Source organism: Parambassis ranga, chromosome 10, assembly GCF_900634625.1.
Source record: "Parambassis ranga chromosome 10, fParRan2.1, whole genome shotgun sequence".
NCBI classification, from domain to species: domain Eukaryota; kingdom Metazoa; phylum Chordata; class Actinopteri; family Ambassidae; genus Parambassis; species Parambassis ranga.
Window position 1 is genome coordinate 14,751,139 of NC_041031.1, and position 21,902 is coordinate 14,773,040.

At 41.4% G+C, this 21,902-nt stretch overlaps 1 protein-coding gene across 5 annotated transcripts in view; it reads right to left on the minus strand.

Moving 5' to 3' along the window:
* dlg3 (discs, large homolog 3 (Drosophila)) overlaps positions 1-21,902 on the minus strand; it is a 64,306-nt gene that overhangs the window by 29,826 nt on the left and 12,578 nt on the right. For 3 of the 5 annotated variants that reach the window (XM_028415486.1, XM_028415487.1, XM_028415485.1), the window contains exon 1: positions 16,818-17,605. The exons of the other annotated variants lie outside the window; for them this stretch is intronic. In XM_028415486.1, coding sequence (XP_028271287.1) covers positions 16,818-17,183 — 366 coding nt within the window. In that variant the 5' untranslated portion in view covers positions 17,184-17,605. Of the gene's footprint in view, positions 1-16,817; positions 17,606-21,902 lie in introns of those variants that run through there. 5 annotated transcript variants of the gene reach the window in all.

The window sequence follows — 21,902 nt, forward strand, 5'->3', positions numbered from 1 at the left end:
CTGCCAAACAGACAAAGCTCAGGCTGAGATGTGGAGGGAAGCTGGCATACTGGACACAAAGACCTCATGCACAGACAATGAAAATAAGTCCAGACTGCTTCCCCAGCATGAGATCATTACAACAACTCCCCACTGACCACCAGGAGCGATGAAAACTCACTCAGTACTGTGGTTTCTTTCTCTCCCTCTGCAGGTTCATTCACCCATCTGTGCACAATAGTTTCTCATTCATCAATCTATCATCTTGCTCTTCTGCTGTGTTGGATTGTGTGTCTGTCTCTTGTCTCTCTCTATTACAGTGTAAGCCTATCATGTACTGGTGGCACTGCACCACACAGCACTCACTTGGCTGCAGACCCTCAGGACAGTACAGCTACAAACACTCCCAGTGAACCTTGGCAAGTGCAGGGCACAGGCTTCATCCAAACTGTTAAATAATCAATGTGTTCCCATGGTAACCAGCCCTTGCACGGTATTGGCCAGAAAACCTGCTTAGTCGCCTCCCCCTGCTTCACCTCTCAGGACTGTGACTGTTACCTCACTGCAGTTTATGCGGCTCTGCACTCACACATGCCTCACCAAAGGCTGGATGTGCATGGCTGCGCTCAGTGCTGCCTGTCTTATCTTACACACACACACATACACTGCGATGTATAGATATGAGGAATAAATGGTGTTTAAAAATGAGCTACAATATATATATCACACTGAATGTTCAGGATCTAATAATACGTGTTTGTTTTGACTGGGATGAGTTTAGCAGCATATTCATTTATCATTGGCATAAAGAATCATTATCATGACTAGATTGCAACATTTCCTAACACATCAACGACAAAAAAGTTCAGTTGCCAATGATACCTTAAACATCATGTATGACCAAATCTGTTGTATGAAAAGAACATACAAAAAAAGGGCTCGAACTCTGGACTTTCACCAAAGCAACTGGGGTTCATAGCTCATGTGGGATCATTTTTTTGTTGTTGTTTTTTAGATGTAGATTGGGTTAGCATAAGTCATTAAAACTACTTGCTTTTTTGGCTACTGTGGTGATGTGTCCTGCTAATCCATTTATGCAATTTTCCTAGTAAGATCTGGTAGAAACAACATGTTTCCACATAAGAACAACCATTTGTACAGATGTGTGTGGTATCAGTAATTCCCTTTGTTAAGCTAGTTATGGTTATTTCTCAAAATAAAAAATGTGTTTTAAGCAACCTAAAGATGTAAATACGATGGACAGATGATGCATACATCTATCTCTTCAAAGCACATTTCACACAGCTAATACAAGGTGGGGCTGCTGTGCCTTATATGATGCTTCACTATCCTGTATACGTCACATACTATACTGTATGTAAGCTACAGAGGTTTTTTTGCACAAAAACTACAGATGTAAGAAAGGACACGCATGCACAGCATCATAGCGGTATACCAATACCAGCTGTAGACCTCTCCGTAATCAACAAATGTAAAAAAAAGGTGTCACAATAAAAAAGGTTTCTTTCTTGGCTGTCAGAGTCATGTTTTGTGTTTTCAAACTCTCAACAAGAGCGGAGGGAAAGAACTACAGGGTACAGCATGTGCACAGCACAGCAACGGCATGCTGACACGGCAATAACCCTGCCTCCTTTGCAGACACTTCCATATGAGTTCCTCTCTCACCGAGGCACACTGACATGGGAGCTCAGTCTCCAGTGGTGACATCTCAGTGAAATATGACAGTCAACCCCGCTCTGATGATGCACCCAGTCAGTCAAATAATACAGCCAATGCTGAAGAAAGCTCTTCTTGGGCCTCAAGTCAGCACTGAATTGCAGAGATGGGAACGAGGCGTGCTATGATATGCTTATGTTTTCTAAAAACGTAGATGCCCCTTAGCTGTACTGCATTTATGTTTTCTAGCAGAATATGGGATGAGAGACGCAGTCAGTGCTGCTGCTGCTGCTCTGATCCTCCAGCTCTTATTGGCCTCTCGTAGGCCACGCTGCAGTCCAATCAATACCTACTCAATTACCATGCACCCAACATCTCATTCACGCTGTATCCCCTGTGCCTGAGGGAAGAGGGAAGGCGCGAAGCAAGGTGAGAGAAGAAGCGACAGAAGAAGGAATATGTTGAGGGATGATGAACACATGACAGCGAAACATGTGTACTCAGAGACGTTGTCGAAACTCAATGTCAGGGACAAAGGCAGAATAACGAGATGTAATAAAGAAAATCCCACAGCAGTAAAGGTCAACTGCTTCCACAGTAGCAGCTGAATTCAGGCATTTGGTTTCAATGAGGAAATTAATTAGTTCACCCATAAAACGGGCCCCAATAAAGCTCAAAGTTTTCTGATTTGATGGCTATGATTGAGCATTTTGACTGTGCTGCCCCCGTCTCCCAAACCCTCCCAACACACACTACAGTCACACATCTATGAAACCATAATTAATAGCCCGTCACAGCTGTCAGCAGAGCTCCCTCCTCATCTTTATGTAATATTACAAAAGCATGCTCTGGCTTACCTCTCTGTCATGCTGAGCAGCTCCAAATGAGAGCTGGCTAGTTTGACCTTCACAAGTGCAGGCACAGAGGGGAAAGTACTTAGTGTAACGAATATTCATGACAGTACTGAACAAGGAGGCCTTCTACAAGTCTGCTTACAGCTGATCAGATTTTTATCCTGATGTGTGTCTTTGGCAGTTACAGTACAGTACAGTAGGTAGCAATTTTTACATGCCACAGTGGACGATTATAGACAATAATATAAACAATGGCTGATATTGTTCATGCTAGCACAATGTCATTGCTGGACGCTCGAATATAACTGAACCACTTCTACACTGATATATTGTATCAGTATATATTTTGTCCAATAAATACATGAAATATATGCAGATGCTTGGTGTAATATAGAAATAATGTTATCACGTAGCTTAGCATCGAGCACGCTGACTCCACTGTCAGCTGCTGTAGCAGATTAGCAGATTACACAATGCAGCTGAACAGGCAGCGGTATTAGATTAGAGGTGTCTTTTAAACTGCTAGCTATTTTGTTCAGTCACACGAATAAATGTGAGATGAACTAAATGAGAAGAATTTTGTTAATTAAAAAACTAAATTAAATTCAGTCTCATTCAGTATGACACTGTAGCACTGGTAATTCGTTTAACTGGCAGTGCAGATTCATATAGTGTAAATGATTTTTAGCCACAATTTTAGTCAAAGAGGCCAAACATTTTTTTTCCCACACGTTGGCCATTATAATACGGGAGTCTGTGGGAACTGACTCACTTTTGGGCGGAACTGCAATCTTTATCTTTATCTTTGCATGCTGTGCTTCATTTCTGAGCCCCAGAAGTTGCTGCCTGCATATACATGTAGGCTGTAAACACTGTAACGCCCCTTGATGCACATTTTTGATGGGCTCAAAATTGACTTAAATTTCTGTAGAAGTCTAGAACTACAACCTGGTTTATGCAACAGTAGAAAAGGTGAAAAATATCCATCATACGTTCATTGTGTCTTCAGATTGCCCATTGTGTCTTTTTAATTTACAATAACATATTAATATTTTTAATCCATTGGCTTAATAAAAACAATTGCAGATTGCACGCTGATTTTACAAACTGTACTTGCTACAGTTTTAGAATCATCAATCAAATATAGTATGTCTGTTTAAACCGTCATTACATGCGATGCCTCATGTGTTATGTCTCCATCTGAGTCATCTATGCTTTTCAAATGTTCTTCTAGTGAGAGAATTACAGGTGCTCCCCCTCATGGCACAGCTGATGTTATCTGAAAAAATGTACAGAGCCAATAATCCTCACTGAATTTCATCCGTTGTTATGGTAATTACTGTGCTAATGCCTATCAGTCACCGGTGTGACGATCACACTACTAGCACCAGCAGGCCCAGCCACAAAGTCGCAGCTCCGATGAAACTTACCACATGTGCTGCAGCAAAGCTCCATACAGAATGAAGTGTGTCATGTCTGAGTGTCATCAGTATGCTTCACATAAAATCCATGTTAGCTCACCGCTCTTTACTATTTGCTATCCTTTGTTGCTAAGCTGAAAGAGCTACAGAGCCTGCTCATCTCTAGTGTTTTAGATCCGCAGCTGAAGCACCAGTGACAGTGCACAGCCACACACAACCGAGTGCTGCCATTTTGATGCTTTCACCACTGTCACGTTGCCTCCTCAGTCAACAAGAGTGTATCATTCTGCTGCTCTGATATGTGACATTTTCCTAAAAATGATCACTATGAGGATGATGCTAACATTGCTGAGGTAACAGCCTTATTTCGACATGAAAATGTGAGATACTACAAACATTTATTATGGTTTAGAAAACACCCAGAAAAATGGACCAAAAAGAAACAGTAAATGTAGGCCTGCATGAGTGGATGAGAAAAACAGTCTAACACACACTATATATTTTAGCTGAGTGTCCAAACATCCCTCTGAGCTCACAATATTAACTAAACAGTATTGCTGTTGAATTTATAATTTGACGTGACAGAGAATCAGCTGTGTTGGCCACTCATGGCTGCCATATTTGTAAATGTGAATGCGTATGCAATTTCAAAGCAGCATAGTACAGAAGAACCCAATTTGAGACAAGACATTTAAATTGCGATCTGTGATCTTAGGCTGCCACCATCGGTCTTCTCTGCTTACATCCCAAACTTAATGATGGCAGAAACTCTCAAAGAAGTACCTCACTACAACTGAAAAGGATCTGCATTAAAATTAACAATCTGAGACTGTTTACCACCAAACAACACATCTGATGGTCCACAATGCTCTGTTCTTTTCCAATGAGAGCACTCTGCTCTCTCTCACTTTTCATTTCCATCAGCCTTTCCCTGAGAACTCCAGCACACCATTTCTCAGCTACAATTAGACCCTTTCAATTTTAGTTTTTTTTTATCCTCTTCTTCTTTTAATCTGGAACATTGGACTGTGATTCTGGTTCATGCTCCCAGTGATGATGCAAACACTATCCTCCAGGGCCACAATGAACCAAAGACCCTCCATTTCATTTGATTCTATTTCTTATTTCCTTTATCTCCACAAGACTTAGCTTAGCAGCTATTTCCACAAATACGGCTATAACTACATCTCTTCAGCTTGTTCAGCTTCACAAATCAAAATCACAAGACAGTGTTAAAATGACAGAGAGCAAATACAGAGCACTTAGAGATCCACTGTAAAAATCATACAGTGAACATAACAAGGCTAACTTTGACCCACAGGCCAATGAAAAGCGTCCGTCCCCACCTCCCGGAGGACTCAGCCTGTCTCTGTGTACAGCAGCAGAAATCCTTCTGTCATGGTTGTGGTTTCATGCTCTTCTATAAGCTGCACTCAGAAACGCCCACACGCTCACATATCTCCATTCACTACCCTTGCATGAGTTTTGGCTCACAATAAGTGTAGGTGTTGAAAGTAATGAAGAATTACAGTAAGTAGGACAACAGCCGAGGCAACAAAAACAAGAACCGTGCCTCTAGTTTCCCTCTGATAGTTATGAATACATGAGCACATTTATCCATATGTTGAGGTATTTAGCGCCAAACAGCAGAGGGGGAAAAAACAGGGCATTGTTTTATACGTTTGTAGCACTTTGGTGATTGCCAAATCAATCTGCCTCCTGTCGAGGGTCCAGATTTGCCATTTTTTTTCTGCCCACCTTAGGTTGTGTTCAGGTGAGACACACAGTCCTCTAAAGAGCGCTCTGCAGCTAAGATCAGAGCAGCCATCTTATTGGAGTGGAAAGATGACATGCTGATCTGAAAACACTGAAACCTTTAATGCTCCAACACATTTAACAGTGATGAAACACTGTGTACCAGCTGGCTGTCAAAACACAACAAACCTGTTCGGTTGGACAAAAAACGTACAGCGGCCATCTAAACACAAAATGAACAGAGATAAAAATTTGGTTTCAGTTTCAGAATGAGTTCTCTCATACTGTCGTGGAGCTTAAAGGCAAACTTTGGGAAATAAACCCTTATACTCAATATCCTTTTTAACAAATTGATGTACGGTAACTTCAGATAAATCTTTATAAGCCTGTCCTAGCTGGATGCACAACATTTTATGTGACCAAGGCTGTATGGACAATCTGTAAAATCTCCCAGTTGGAGTAAGATTCATTACGATCTTGTCGCAGATGGAAGAAGTTGGTTGAAAGGGTCTGTTTTGACTTAAGCCCAAGATTTTCCTCAAACTAGCCAAGTATTATTCACAGCCCGGTCTAGGAAAGCAGTGAGTGATGATCTAATAATTAGTTTTGTGCAAAAGAAAACGTATTGGATGATACATCAGGCTGTTAACTATCATTGTGTTTGTGGACAAAGCAGATTGTAAAGCAGATGTCTTACACACTAAGAGAACAAACATCCTAAGATTAAAATAGACATATCATTTCACTAAGGATTTGTCTGTGCTAGTTAGGAATGTTTCACAGGATTACTGTTAGATCCAATATGTTATCACATAATCATAGTCAACATTTGTACACAAATTAAATTACTGCATTATTTCAGGGGCTTTAAAACACCTAGATCTTCTTGAAGCAGACATTTTTTCTGAATTTAGTTGCCTAGATTGGTGTTGCATCATTCCTATCATGCAGCCCGCCCCTCTCTTGCCCTCCCTCTTTCCCTCCTGTTGAGATATTCTAGTGAACATATGCAGGGCTTGGATTTGGCTGATTACATAATTGGAAAATTTTAATGGTGAATATTAATCCACAATGACCCATATTGGGTTTTATAAGCAGGCTGATCAGGATCTGCAGGCTCTCAGCAAACAGCAGCAGTCTGTGGACAATGAAGCTACGGACTAGAGGAGCTCTTTCTATTACACAAGAGGAGAGGCAGGGCTGAGCACTACTACATGTTCAATAATGCTGTTCACAAGGTATTAATAACACATTTTGGTATTGTATTTTTTACGGCATGCACCTACATCTTCACAGACACTATTTTCTATGTAAAAAAAATTATTTGTTCCTTGTGTCAATCAAAAAAAAGGTATGAAGATGAGGCTTTGGTTGCCTGCGTATCAACATTGCAGTCTGTGGTAATTAGCTAGCTGAGCAGCAAAGCTACTGTGCAGCTCTGACTGAGCCTGCACCATGGCAACACACAGGGCTGTGTCTGAGCACAGGCTCCTCTCTCTCCTCTCCTTTCCTCCCCCTTCTTTCTCATGTTCCTCTTCTTTACTGGCTCATCCCTTTTCTTTACGCCACACCTCTCATTTCTTCACCTCTTTTCTCCCATCCTTTCTTTCTGCCCGTCTCTTCTCTAAAACCCCCACACTCCCGCTCCTGTGCATCCCGTTTCTCTCTTGCATCATCACAGCCCAAAACGACACAACATAAAAGACACTCGCTGGATCGGGGAGGGCTCGGCCTCGCTGCTTTCCTCGACATTCTGAACACAGGACTGAGCATTTTTATGACATGTGGCGTTATTGTAATATCTATGTCTGCAAATTCATTGTTAGCCATCGTACTGTTAGCAGGATTGAGCACATCCAGTCTGGTATATAAATATCTCAAGGTACATAATGCAGATACTTTAAAACATGCATTAGCTTTCTTGCAGACAGAGTGATAGGTGGTTACTAGTGAGACAAGAGGTGCTTGATTTTTACCATCTACAATTTCTCCTGCATGCATTCTTAAGCTACAGTTTCTCATTTAAAGAGAGCAATTATGCATATTTCACAAAAATGTGACAATATTCCTATAATATTTTAATGGTGATGTTTAAATTACTTGAATTACATCAGGGGTACGTCAGGCACCATCCGGTCACTTGTGTAAGATATAAGACCGTCATCATGCATTTATTCTTGTTTGTGAAATGCTCCTAACAAAGCTGGTAATTACATTTTTCAGAGTCATGACCTTTTTGATTGGTTTGATCACAGAGAAGCAATAAGGCCTAATCATTTTTTCAACTGTGTGTCTATATATAATATCGTGCTGCGCAATACAGTCTGACCCATCTAGCCTATGAGTGGGAAAAAGGCATGTTGCAGATTTAATGTTTTAAGAGAGTATCCTTCCTCTCCTTCCTGCATGTTCTGTAGCAATCATGACACTGGTATTTCATAATATTAGGTTCTGATTTATTTCCAGCTGCTATTTACAATGCATCAAAACACAACTGCGTGCTTTGTTCCTTCCTTACGTGTCTCAGCATGTGTGACTTCAGCTTAAAGACAATAAAAATGTCAAAAGCAGATGTGGTGAAGAGCAGTTTATGTACAGTCGAGGAGGCCTGAAACATCTCTTTAAAATGTTTGTTTGATTTGGTGAACACTGGAAATTGTGCATGCACAGGTTTGTACAAGACTCCAGAGATGATGGGAAATATGAGGTATTAATATCAATTTGTCAAAAACTACTTTGTTTAGCATTTAATAATTATGAAGAAAATAATAGTGAGCAGTGACTTTACACCTGCATGCAACTGTGTTAATAAATGCACGGAATCCAAATAGTCGGTAATCTCTATTAGTCAAAATCTCTTTGAATGGAATCCTACACCTTCACAAAAGCCAACACCTGAATCAGTCACAATCAAACAGCATCCGATCTGAGCAGAATACATCTGATGACAAAACGCACACCATGTCCATATTCTCTTAGGTTTACCTCATTTAATCTACACATGTAGAGGTGTGGGTATAAGGGAGATTTTTTTCTGAGAAAGGATGTGTTCCATTTTGAAGTAATATTAACAAAAACACACGGAGGAAAACAGAAAGTAATAAATCGATAAAAAAACCTGCTTGTTCTATCAACAATGTAATAAAATGTATGATATTAAGCTGGGATTGCTTCTATTGTTTATCTGTGAGGTGGGGTGGGGGAACATGCTCTCTCTTGATCTCCCTCTGTCTCTGAAACTCAGATGTGCGTCTTTGTTTTTCCAAATTCTGGGTAGATGGAGTCAATTTTCCCTGACAGAAATGACCGATAACAAATGGAGGGACACGTTTAAAGTTGATCTGTGGTTCTGTGTACATACAACAGACACAGGTCTGGAGAATGTTAGCTGTCAGCTCTGTGGGAGGAAAACAGGAAGTCCAAGTGAGCCAAACATATGTTGCTGTACGTCTATAATGTTCGCATATCAAGCCCCATACTGGAGGAAAAAATGTGGAGTATTTTTCAACCGTTAAGCATTTCTTTACGTTTTTATAAGTACAAATCCACAACTGCTACCTAGGCAGTCTGTTATAATAGCTTCAATTTTTTTAACTAAAATATAATCACATCATGGGTTTTTTTAAGCACTGTGAATAGCATTCTTTTTAGTTTATCTTGACACAAATCAGTCTAGACCTAAACATATTTATTGGGATTATTTTTAGGATTAATGGTGATCTATCAATTATTATTATTATTAGTCTATCAATTAATGTTTCAGTGCATTTACACTGACAAGCATGACAACATGCAGTGCACTATGTACACCTGAAAAAAGTCACAAAATGTAAAATGACAGACATGTCTCAGAGGGTTATGGATCTTCTACTCACAACGCTAAACACACGTGACCAACAGTACCTTCTCCCCATCTACAGTGGCTATATAAAACACTCTTAAAAATTCATCCACTAATGTTTCCTGCTCAGGACAGATTGAGAAAGCTTTGGCAGATGGAACAAAACTACCCTGATATGTAGTTTACACAGGGTACTAACATGGGAGTGTAAAGTCTCCAGGCCCCCGCCTACATAAATATGATTTTTAAGAAGAAAAAAAACTTCTTAGGAGGACGTCTTCAGTCAGACTGAGGCAAATACTGAGAATATTTTGAAGAACTGCACACACTGTACATATCGCAGCATTACTCCCCAAAATGAAGCCTTAGATTCTCACTATGTATGAAAAAAGTAAGAGCGGAGGAGGAGAAGGGCAGTGGAAGACAGGAGGGGGATGATAGAAATGAAACACACACACATACACAAATGTGAGGCCAGACCAAATGGCTGAAGGGCTGCTTGGATAATGCATTAGGCAGAGATGGCACTCAGAGCAGCTACACATGGTAAGAAATGCACTGCTTCCACACACAAATAAATACACACACACACACTGGCATATGTACATCTTCACCAAATGAATGAAGTGCACATACGAAGGATTATTCTGTTTTTCTGAAAAAAATAATATGAATGATTGCTGCTAACTGGAGACAAAATAATTTCCTGTAAAGAACGTTTTTTTACCTGTGACGTAACTGAGTGAAATCTATGCAGCTTTATTTCACATAAGGGCTAAGTCCATTACAGAGTAATTACAATGATGATGCTGAACTTCGAGGAACTGAAGAAGCATTAGTCCTGAAAGTCTGGTATCATGTCTGCAATGCTATAGCGTGCTCTAAAACATAAAAATGACGTTCAGGTCTTTAAACCGTGCCACCAGCATATGCTGTTGAAGGTGGGATTTGTTTTAACATAGCAGCTGCACATTGCAGAGGCTGATGGAAAAGTTTTGCCATGTAAAATGTGCTAAATGTGATGATGAAAGTGTGGCAATCATTAAATAAACAACAGCCTCCTGGATGAAAGGTAGGAGATTTTTTGCGGGTCAGATGCCCAGATGTGCTGTTTTGGCCAGCGCAAATGTGAACGTAAACATTCATCAAGTGTGGCATTTATTTGTGAGGAAGTGTTTAATAGACTGTATTAAATTTAGCACAACATACATTTTGAGAGCACCACACACGGCTCTGTTTATCAGAAATGCTCTTTACATTTATGAATTCCAACAGTAAATTACCACAAATTTTACATACTGCAGATTCAATTTAAAAGTTGCTTACAAAGGGACATTGTCAATTGTAAGCAACGGAATGTAAAATCTGATCACAGAAACTCTACAGCAGTTAACAGCAAAAAGAGACCAAACGGATAAAAGAGCGAATTAAAACAGTATTCTGTTAGAAAAGTGAAGCTAGCATAATCTGATGATATCCATCAAGAGGCAAATGTACATTTTTCCAACAGGAAATGAAGATCTGAAGGTTTTTTCTGTTTTAGATAAAGGCCCAGTTCTCCCTGCAGCTGACAGCACCCACAATCTGACCGTTTGCTGTAAGAAACTCATTATATTACAAACACAAAATCTACAAGCTAATCAATTAGCAATTATTAGATTAGTCTACTCATATCCCAATTGTTAAATCCTGTGTCTTCGGTACTAACTCCGTATTTTTTGTGTACCTTGTTGTAGAGTGTTACCAAAATAACAGCTGGTATGATGGTTGAATAAAAGCAATAAAAAAGCACAAGCACTGTTGAAAGCACCCACACACCCCCACGAAAATGAAGAGGAGTCAGAAGGCTCAGGGACTAGCTCTTCACTGATATTGATTGGATATACATGTATTCCATGGCAGCATGTGGGTGATGGAACTAGTGTACTTTGCTGAGGATGCAAGCATAATTTTGCTCAAATGGAGTCTACCAAATCGAGAAAAAAAGCTTCTGAATCTGTACATACAGCCTGACACAAAGTGTGATTCTTTAATTAACAGTAACAGTACAGCGCTTAACACTGCCATCTCATTCCATCAAAGGGTGTGTGTGTGTGTGTGTGTGTGTCCCTCGCCTCTCTCGCTCTAACAGAAAATCTGATGCTTCTATCGCTGATTCAGGAGTCCGGCCTGCCCTGCACAGCACAGTCACATTTCTAGGCCAGTCTCCACTGTGATCAGCAAAAACCCCTAAATAAAACAAAGCAGGCAAGCAAACAAACAAACAGCTTTCCCCTCCCTTCTCCTTTCTTCTCTCCTCTCCTCCCCTGGCTGGCAGCAAGAGCCAGAGAGGGGAACAGGCGAGCTGATACTGGGCTGAGCCCTGGCAGGGCCTCTGACAATGACCATATGGATCACAGGGGCATGGCAGCCTCGGCTTCCAGCAGGACACACACCTCCACACACAGGATCTGCAGCTTCAGGCTATTGTACCTGTAACACTGTACAAAAGCCTCTATATACATCACATAGCTGCAGCTGAACTGCTGCAATGAGTTAACCACTTGATGAGCATAAATCTGCGTTGGCAGAGAGGACAACACATTCCTCTGAATCCAGCGATTCACAGAGGACTTCCATGTTGAAACAATAACAGCATATTCGGCCTGTGGACGCAATACAAAGGTAAAGAACAACAGATCAACTGAGTGGAGGCTTTTAAGGGACGTGTAGGAGGTGGGATTCAACACAGTTCAGGTTCTGGGTCAGAGCTAAAGCAGCTCTGCGCCACAGATCGAGCTCTTCAGCTCCCATAATGGTGGCTGGCTTGTCAAAGTCTCCTCAGTACGGTGACGTCAACATATGACCGGCCTTTTTCTCAGCTACACCGTCCCTACACCCGCTTCTAGTGTATAAAAAGCTAACTTGTGGCAAAGTGCACATAAATATTGCAGTGTACCTTGACTCTTGCTTTATAGCGCCTTTTTCCCATAATTGACCATCCTCCCCTTACCCTCAAATCCTCATGGGTAAAAAACACTTTCTACCAAACTATGTTGCTCATTTCCTATACTAACATAGCACAGTCATAAACATAGAAACAGCAAAACACTGTTAGGAACCAGCAGCTGGCGCTGCCTTCATCCACTCATGCAATAAACTGTAGATGTGTAATGCTGAATTACAGATTTGAAACTTTTCAATTAAATAGTACAATTTGGTTTCTCTGTATCTCACTAGCATCAGTCCATCATCTTTATGGCAACACTACACTCGATCCCACTGCTTGAGTATTTTTTTTGCTGGCAATACTAGAGCTAAGACCGCAAAATCCATTCTACTCTGTCTCCTGCATCTGATCTGCACTCTGACTGGAACAAACCTTCGTTACCAGCTGTGATATAATATTTAAAAACTGCTGTGCTAAAGAGTGAAAGACTTGCAAGAAATGGCAAAAAAATAATCATATTGTCTCATAGTTTAAACCATACCAGATGGATATTGTTCATAGAAGGAGTGACATCAACTCAAAAAGCATGATTGGTGCAGTTTACCTAAAATTAAGTCTTCATTTTATTCCTACACTAAAAGAACATCAAATCATATCAGACAATTCACCAGAAGTGTCACATCTGTTCAAAGTTACACTATTATAGACAATAAACTGTTGAGACTAATTTGTGCTGGAGAGGCGCACCAACTGAGCAATCGCTTGTCACAAAGTTCTTGTTTCTTTGACGTCATGGTTGCCTGCTCTCATAAGAAGTTGTTATTACTAAGAGCCGTGGAAGACGCAGGATCTTATTTTAACAGGAACCTCAAGTGACTTAAAAAGTGGAAGAACCCACAGTCCCTCCACTTCAAATTACATGAATGATGAAAGTTATGCATAATCAGGAGTGTGATGGCTGTAAGTGGCAGGTGGGGGCTGTCACAGGTTGCTAGCTGTCGGCCTACGCATCATCCATCTGCCTCAGCTTCACCTCTTTGTCTATTTGTGGTAGCTTGCTAGGCAACATAGCCACTACCAAGATACGAACATCCAGAGCCACCACACCGACATTCAAAACTGTTCTTCAAAACAGAAACCTACAAGTGACGTCATATTGTGTTCATTTATCTTTATGTTAAGACTATCTTAACCCATTTCTAGCTGAACATCATACATAATCTGTATTGCAATTTATAGCCATATTATTTATCCTCTTATTGAGCTGAAATGAGTTTTTCCCCTCTTCTCTGTCCTTAATTTGCTTATTGACATATGGCAGAATTGTTTTATGACTCTGCTTCCTACATTTCTATCACACACGACTCCTCACGACAAGCATGCAGTAATACACACTGGGCTGAATGTACAGACAGGAACAGCACCTGCAGGTTAATTCAAAAACATCATCCATCTTGGTGTTCATCATGCATGCCAGATTTCAAAAGGAAATGTATGGACACACTGAGTGCGCTTTGATTCATGTCACATACTCATACAGCTCAATTATAAATCTCTCTCCATCTGATGAGAATATTCCAGGTTTATGGATGGAGCCTTTCAAGATCACAGTAGGGGATCCAGCTCAAGACATTTGGACATGGAGCACATGTAAATCCCATCCGTTAATACTCTCTGGGTTGCTGTTACAGGAATGGCAAATCAAATCCGACCAAACAAAATCTCATCAGACAGATGTACAAACCAATGACTCCGATAAATCTATGTGACTGTAAAAGACACGCACACACAAACATTTCTGACTGAGGCCTGAAGGCTTTCAAGTTGTAATCACCTATGGGACTGTTCGACATGGAACGCCCACCATGTCTATGCATTCATTTAAAACACTGCTGCCACAACAGGGGCCTGTTATAAACAATGGGCCTGGCAAAGCATTTTTTTTGGACTAAATCTTGATGCTAATAAATAAAGTAAAATCCAATTAATATTTAAAGCTAATCATAGCAACAGAGTTGGAGAACACACAAAGACAGATTGGAGCCTGCGGGGGGAAGAGGGAGCTTTCTGACTGATGCTCCCAGTAGACTGAGGTCTCTACTTTCCTCAGATTTAAATTCAAAAGCTCTTGTTTTAAAGAATGTTCATATAATCCCAGCTGAAATCACCCATAATTAACCTAGCAAGCTCTTGACAAAAGCAGCACAATCATTTAGTAAACAGATGACAGAGGGGAAAAAATTAACATGGCATCATTATGTCTTGGGGTGTCTAATGATTTCCTCACACGTAGACAAAGCGTTCATGGCAACAGGAGCCATTTAAAAATGTCAATGCTCCAGCTCAGATAATTCTGAATGACTCTGTAAGATTACTGCTATAGCATCCAAAAACATGAGTTGTAAAAGCTATAAAATAATGTGTGTTATGTGTGTGTGTGTGTGTGTGGTTGGGCGTGTGATTCCTGCCCTGCTCTGTGTATAGGTAGAGGGGGAGGGGTAGCATTCACATTTCCCAACAAGGATGAGCAACGGTGACTGAGGAGCGTATGGAAGGGGTGGGGGTGATGGCGGGTGTGCGTTTCCATCCGTGCCCTGTTCATAGGAAAAGGTGGGGGGGGGGGGGGGACATATTGGCCATTCACATGCCTGTTTTAGGAGATGGAGGGACAGATGCTTGTCCACAGTGTCAGTGCCTCTCCTGCTTCTCTCTCTCTGACAGCACCACCAACTGCCTCCTCTTACATAACCCCCTCCCCCTCTTCAGGGCCACTGCTGCCTTTATTGGCTTATTTCTCTTTTTTCAACCTTTGCATTTTTACCCCACTGACACATCCCTGACTCGTTATCTGCTATTCTAGCTCTATTTATTCCTATGTAGAAACGTAGATGTACTCAAGCCACGAATGCCAAATTTAATGGGGTGTACATTCAGCAAGGGATCCTTCGAAAGGATGACACAAGATAGGATTCAGCAGAAGGCTTTTAACTTCATGAATCATGATGCAAAATGTCGAAAGACACATTTCATCCAGCAGGCAGTCATTTCTCTCATTGTAACTTCAATAAAATATGCTGGAAATGAGCAGTGGATTGGTGGTGGAGAGTGAAATCTCCATGTAAGCAATAAATGCTTACATAATCACAGCTGATGTGAGCTTTTACACATGTGAAGCATGAAATAAGCCTGTTGTGAATGCAGCAATTTATTTTAATGCAACCAACATAACATGTCTATCTCCAGTTTTCTCTGCCTTCCCTAAAAACCTCTCCTTGGCTGTAGTAATCTTGCTAATATCGGCCAGGTTGCTCAAATGAAAGCTCAGCTCAGGAGGATCTCTTCTGCTCTGGTATACTGAAATTTCTGCCTCCATTTTCTCCTCCTTCCATCTTTTTCCTCTTTCTTCCGACAAACACAAATGCCAGGCATGAACGAAGGAAACACAATCAACGCAGTGAGCTTCACTTGCTGCAAATACGAGACTGCATAGACACATACTCATGCACAGCAAGAACCATTCCTTGAATCTCATGCTCACTAAGCTACCCTTCCCCCACCCGAGCTCTCACTCTCATGCTCACATCATACATGCACCTTGCTTAATTAAAGCCTGTGCTTCTGAAGCTGTTCTGACCTTTTATTAACTGTAATTTACAAATATGTAAATATATGGTGATACTAGACGAAAAGTGGGCACATGTAAAGAAACAGTTTCATTCATACCGTGTGACATACAGCACAGAGGCACTGATTACTGCTGTTTATACAACACATTTGTTATGTTGCAAGTCTTTTAAGCAAAACGGCCTGCTGAATAGGAATAGTATCAGGAATAGATTGATTTCATCATCTCTTCCTGTACTCTCAGCTGATGAGACACAATCCAATTTGTTGATGTCAGAGAAATCCATTTCTTACATATAATTTCTCACAAAGTCAGCCTGTAATGTCGGAGTTGCCGGCTCGAGAGATAACTTGCATTAGCTGCATCTCAGTGCTGCTTCAATGAATGAAAATGCACCATTTTTTGGCCTGTGGTAACTGCATCAGCATAAGCCTTTGACGACATACACTAGATATGTTGAATCTATAAGCATTAGTCATCTGCATCATGTCCGAACATGAACATCATCTATATGTGTATGCAGCAATGCCAGATATGTTTGTCTTGTTCTGCTTCCAGTAGAGGACCAACACATGGGAAACAGAGGGTTTGTGGTGAATACTAAATATGAATTCCCTTCCATGAACTGTCAGCTGATCATCTCTTTTACTACAGCAACTGCTCATCCTGATCCCAGCCTACCCTGTCAGGCCCCACAGGCCTGAGCTATCTAACAAGAGTAAGGAGAATGAGTTACCTGGTCATACCACTCCCGGTTGGTACAGGTGCACTCGGGCCACCATCCTCCTTGTCCAGTGGAGTTGTTGCCATTTACTTTGGGGCCACCTTTGGACTGGCCCTTTGGGTTGGGGCCTCCAGGGCCCCCACCAGACATAATCTTGCCTTTACTTCTCCCTAAAGTACCCCCTCCTCCTCCCATGTTTCCACCTCCCCCTGAGGCCGGAGGGGGTAAGGTCTGGCCTCCCCCATACCCAGGTGGGTATCCATAGGGCTCGGCCTGCCAGTCTCCTCCATACGCTGGGGCATCCATCCTACGCAGGGCAGCCATACGGGTCACCTCATAACATTCTGGGCACTTGCAGCAGTGGTGGTGTTTGTGCATGCTGGCTGTGCTGGCTGGGCTGACGCTGAGATGAGCGGCGTGGCACTCTGTCTCTGCTGCCTCCTCAGATCTCACACAGCACGCTGTGATCGGCTCACAGAGTACTAATGCCGATGGAAATAACACTAATCACAGGAATTTCTACAGATTTTCCCTTTTTCGTCAAATCCTGTCGCTCTCCGCTTTATTCCGCTCGGATGTAGAAAAAAAAAAAGAGATTGAGAGGGACGCAGCAACAGCAAAACAAAAATACAAAATGGGCACGTAGTCTTTGTCCTCTTGACGTAGAAGATCAAAGGATATATTTAAAATATTGTATACCACCAAACAATCAGAGACCAGCCCTGATGATAAGAAATTTCCTCTTGCTTCTCTTGGTTCACAGTGATACGCATATAAATTCATAGATATATATAGATTCTTTTTGTTTATATATCATATATATTTACACACACAAATACATATAAAAATATTAATATAAACAGACAAGCACAAATACAGATATGTACAAGGTTAAATGTATATATATAAATATCTATATGCGTGTGTACAAATATATATATAGATATATAAACAATATGTATAAATAAATGATATCCGCAGATGAAAATCTTCCTCTGTTAATTCTTGGTATCTTCCGGTTCAGTCAAAATCTCACGTTTTTTTCCTCCTGCGTTGAAAATCGTTGTCTTTCGCTCTCTGTCTCTTTTCTCAGCCTGCAGAGAGGAGCTGAGCAGTGGATCGCCTCTCAGCCAGCTTGCCCTAGATGTGGATTATTCAGAGGGATGTGAGCAAGCAAGAGGGAGATGGTGAGAGAGAGAGAGCGAGAGAGAGAGAGGCAGGGAGGGGTGGGGGAGAGATACGTAGCATCATCCCTCTAGCACCTCAGCCCCTGACAGCCACAGCCAATCAACTTGCAGCGCTGCCATCAGCAGCAGCAGCACCAACAGTACTGAGTGCTTCGCTAGCTGCTCTTAAAGGGGCCACAACACCTAAAACCTCACTGCTGCCTGACTGGGTTGAAAAGATACTTTTCACAAATCACAACAGAATAGAAGCACTGTGCTTGTCTGTAATCTCAATATATTCAAAGGGAAAGGTCCGGATGATGTAGTCCACAGTCTGTCCACGATGACGCCAACCTCAGGCTCTGTGTCACAGCACACATCTGTAAATAATCTCACAATGGAAGTAGGTGCAGCACATGAAAATCCTTTTTATTAGACGTGCCTCCCAACTACAGCGTGCCTCTGAATCACGCTGCATTACTTTGCATCATTCTTTATCCCTCTTACTTTTTTTTAGTGCTGGCAAGGCAGCTCTGCTGTTGAGTTATCTTACTCTCAGGTCCTATGTGCAGGACTAGATCAAAAATAAGCACAGTGACAGGGAAAATGCACTCCTGAAGGCTCATTTAAGAACCATAGGGGAATTACTTTATGTTCACAATGATGACATCAACACATGTGTACGAAACCAACGAGATTACACGCTTGGGCTTTCGAGTGGGTGGAGGAAGAGATTGAGAGTGAGAATGTGTGAGGGGGAAAAAGAGAGCAGGAGAGGCTATATGGCTTTCATGTATCTGTGGCAGTTATATTTTGAGTAATGCAATAGGACTGTCTGTGAGCCATTTTGCATGCTTATGAATTTGTGGGTTGATCACAGCTAGATATAAAACATCCTGACACTGAGGGTGAAGGTTTATTTTTAAGAGGGAATGTTACAGTGTCGCCATTAAAGCCCTGCATATATGCATTATTAATGAAATGTGACGGGGAACGGAGCTGGGTGTGTCTGCATGGGGGGGAGAGAGATTATATATTTATACATATACTGCATGTTAGTGTGTTCATACATGAATTCTAGCACCTTTAAAGTGTTTTGATAAACACGCTGACACAGTGCCTTTTTAATTTTACATACAGCATGTGGGTGAACAGGATCATAAGCCAGGGACCTGTGTTTCAGCCCTACCAGGAAGCACACAGAGCAGACTCAGCTTCAATTAATTATATGCAACAGTAACTCACATTACAGCAACATTCTTTCACTCGAACCCAAAGATTTTTTTCAGGCAAATAACAAAAAAAAGAGGAGCAACTTGGGCATTCAACAGAGGCCAGGAACCGCTGAATGCCTCAAGTTACATTGTAGGATGTAGCCACAGACCCTGCTGAAGCCAGCGGTGAGGCGGGGCTTGGAAGCAGCGGCTTGATATACAGATGTAAGCATATCGATCAAAGCACACATGAACGAGCACATGTTGCAACCATCCCTCCCGAGCCTTGCTCTGTGCCTCCTATAAACTGTCCACATGGCATTTACCAATCAGTGCTGTTAGTTGCACGACACAAAAAAAACACATACTGTGCAGCACAAAAACAGGGAAACCTAATGTACATTATACAGGAAGGAGAGGTGGTGTCTACGCACACACAAATGCATCTAAGATATAAATAGTTCATAATGTAAAATCTATGCATTAAAACAGATGGTTTTCTATATCACAATGAGGCACTAATCAATCAGCAAAATACTGACTGAATGGATACTACTATGTCTAACAGTAGGGATATTTGCTAACGTGGGTTAGGGAGAAGTAGCTAACTTTAACTGCCTCTGATTCAAGAAACCGATCAGTAATGTGGTGATTATGTAAAATCTAGACAACAAACAGCCTAACAATAAAATGGCTACGTCTGAGAAGACTTTCTGTTAAAACTTTAACTTAAAACAATTATATGATGACACAATACTGTGGCATATACTCTGTAATTTATAACATAATAAAACATTTATGCAAGAATATTTTCAATTTGTGAAACAAATGTCAGTAGAAGAGAAAACCCTCATTTACTGGTACTAAACCGGTTTACTACACATAAACAGTAGTTGTATTTATGTGATTCCCTGGCAGGCATGAGGCATTGTAATGTCTCACATGTATTATACAATGTTTTCTCTATCACCCTTTTATACATGAACAGAACTACAATAGTAAGGATGGATGATTGATTGATTTGCTAATAAAGGTGTGAAATCAATAATTTTTCATGTGTGTGCATGCTGTGGGGTTAGCCTTTCTGTAATCATAACAAGTAATACCATGCACATATGAGCAAACAAACATGTGAGTAGATTGTGTGTGTGTGTAATCCTTGTTAATACAGAGCCTTAAACTAACCAGCATTAGGTGATTTATGTCTGTAATGATGGCTGTGACCTCTGAACTTGTGTGGGCAAATGAAAAACAGGATCTTTGCATCAGCGAAGACATTTCCTATGCTTGTGAACAAAGATGTTCTCTGCATCCCACCTTACAGCTCCCCCCAACACTATCAGCTCAGCATCAGCCTGCACAGTCCTTATTACATAAACCCACCTGGACACCATGTAAGACACACACACTCACTCTCACACACACACACACACACACACACACACACACACACACACACACACACACACACTCAAACGCGCTGTCATAATGAGCATTACAACCCCCCCAACCACTGCATGGACCATGTATTGAGCTTTTCAGTCATTTCTAGGCATTTCTCCGAGAAGCTGTGTGACTGCTTCTTTGTCACCTGACCGGATGCAGCACCATAAAAGGACAGTCGGTAGTGAGGCAGTCTTAAAGAGGCAGCTTATCATCACATGAAGCTCCTCTACTGTACCCCTAACTAACTGCATGCCAGGATGAAAGAGCAGGTCTCTCTTAGACTACATACGCTCGTGTCATTCAGACAGCTGAAAAATAGACGCACATGTTTACAGTACTGCAGTATGATAATAGCTCGCAAATGCAGGAGGGGAGAGCATGTGAATGAAACGTGGGAGAGACCACGAGACAGGAACCCAGTCTAAGAGAAATTGGAGAAATTATTCCTCCGTTTTGTACTGAAAGACTAAGTAGCCACGTTGTTGCTTTCCCAGCAATTCTAATGAAAAAAAAACAAAGACTATGCAGCTAAGACTCCTATTAATAGGCCTTAGCAGCAAGAACAGCTGCTCCACCACCACGCACATGTACCGAGACACACAACACAGAACCTCCAACTGATGGAATAATGAGAGTGAAACGCATACGCGTGGAAAATGAGGAAAATCAAAGAAGGAATGAGGAGGAAAGAGGAAGACTGGGGAACTGTAGAGAGGGAGCTATGAAACAGGGTGCACGTACAAGGTTAGGAGATTAGCTGGGAACTGACAGGAGGACGAGAGCAGTTGATAAAATATGATGAAGGTGCTGTAGGTCCACAACGGATGCCATAACAGAGGAGAAATGAAGCTAAGGTGCCCTGTGTGTGGGCAGAAATGTGATGACTAGAGGGGGCATTACTGAAGCATGGTGCCGAACAGAAGGGGAAGTAAAAATAGAGAGATCCTGAGAAAACAACAAAGTGCTTATGCATCCATGAATGCATGGGAATGCAAAATAAACTGTGTAATTACCCATTCACCTTGCCACACAGTGCAATGCATCTGAAATCAGGGTGCTTGCTGAGTGCGGATCATCACAAAATGTGCTCAATGCATGTATGATGTAAAAGCAGAACAGAAAGGCAGAGAGAGAGAGAGAGAAGGAAAAAAAACAAAGACACGAATTAAAAGAGGAATGAAAAAGACAGGATGAAAAACAGAGAAGCGAGGAGAGAGATAGCTAGAGAGAGAGAGAGAGAGAGAGAGAAAAAGAGAGTCAGAGCAGTCTGT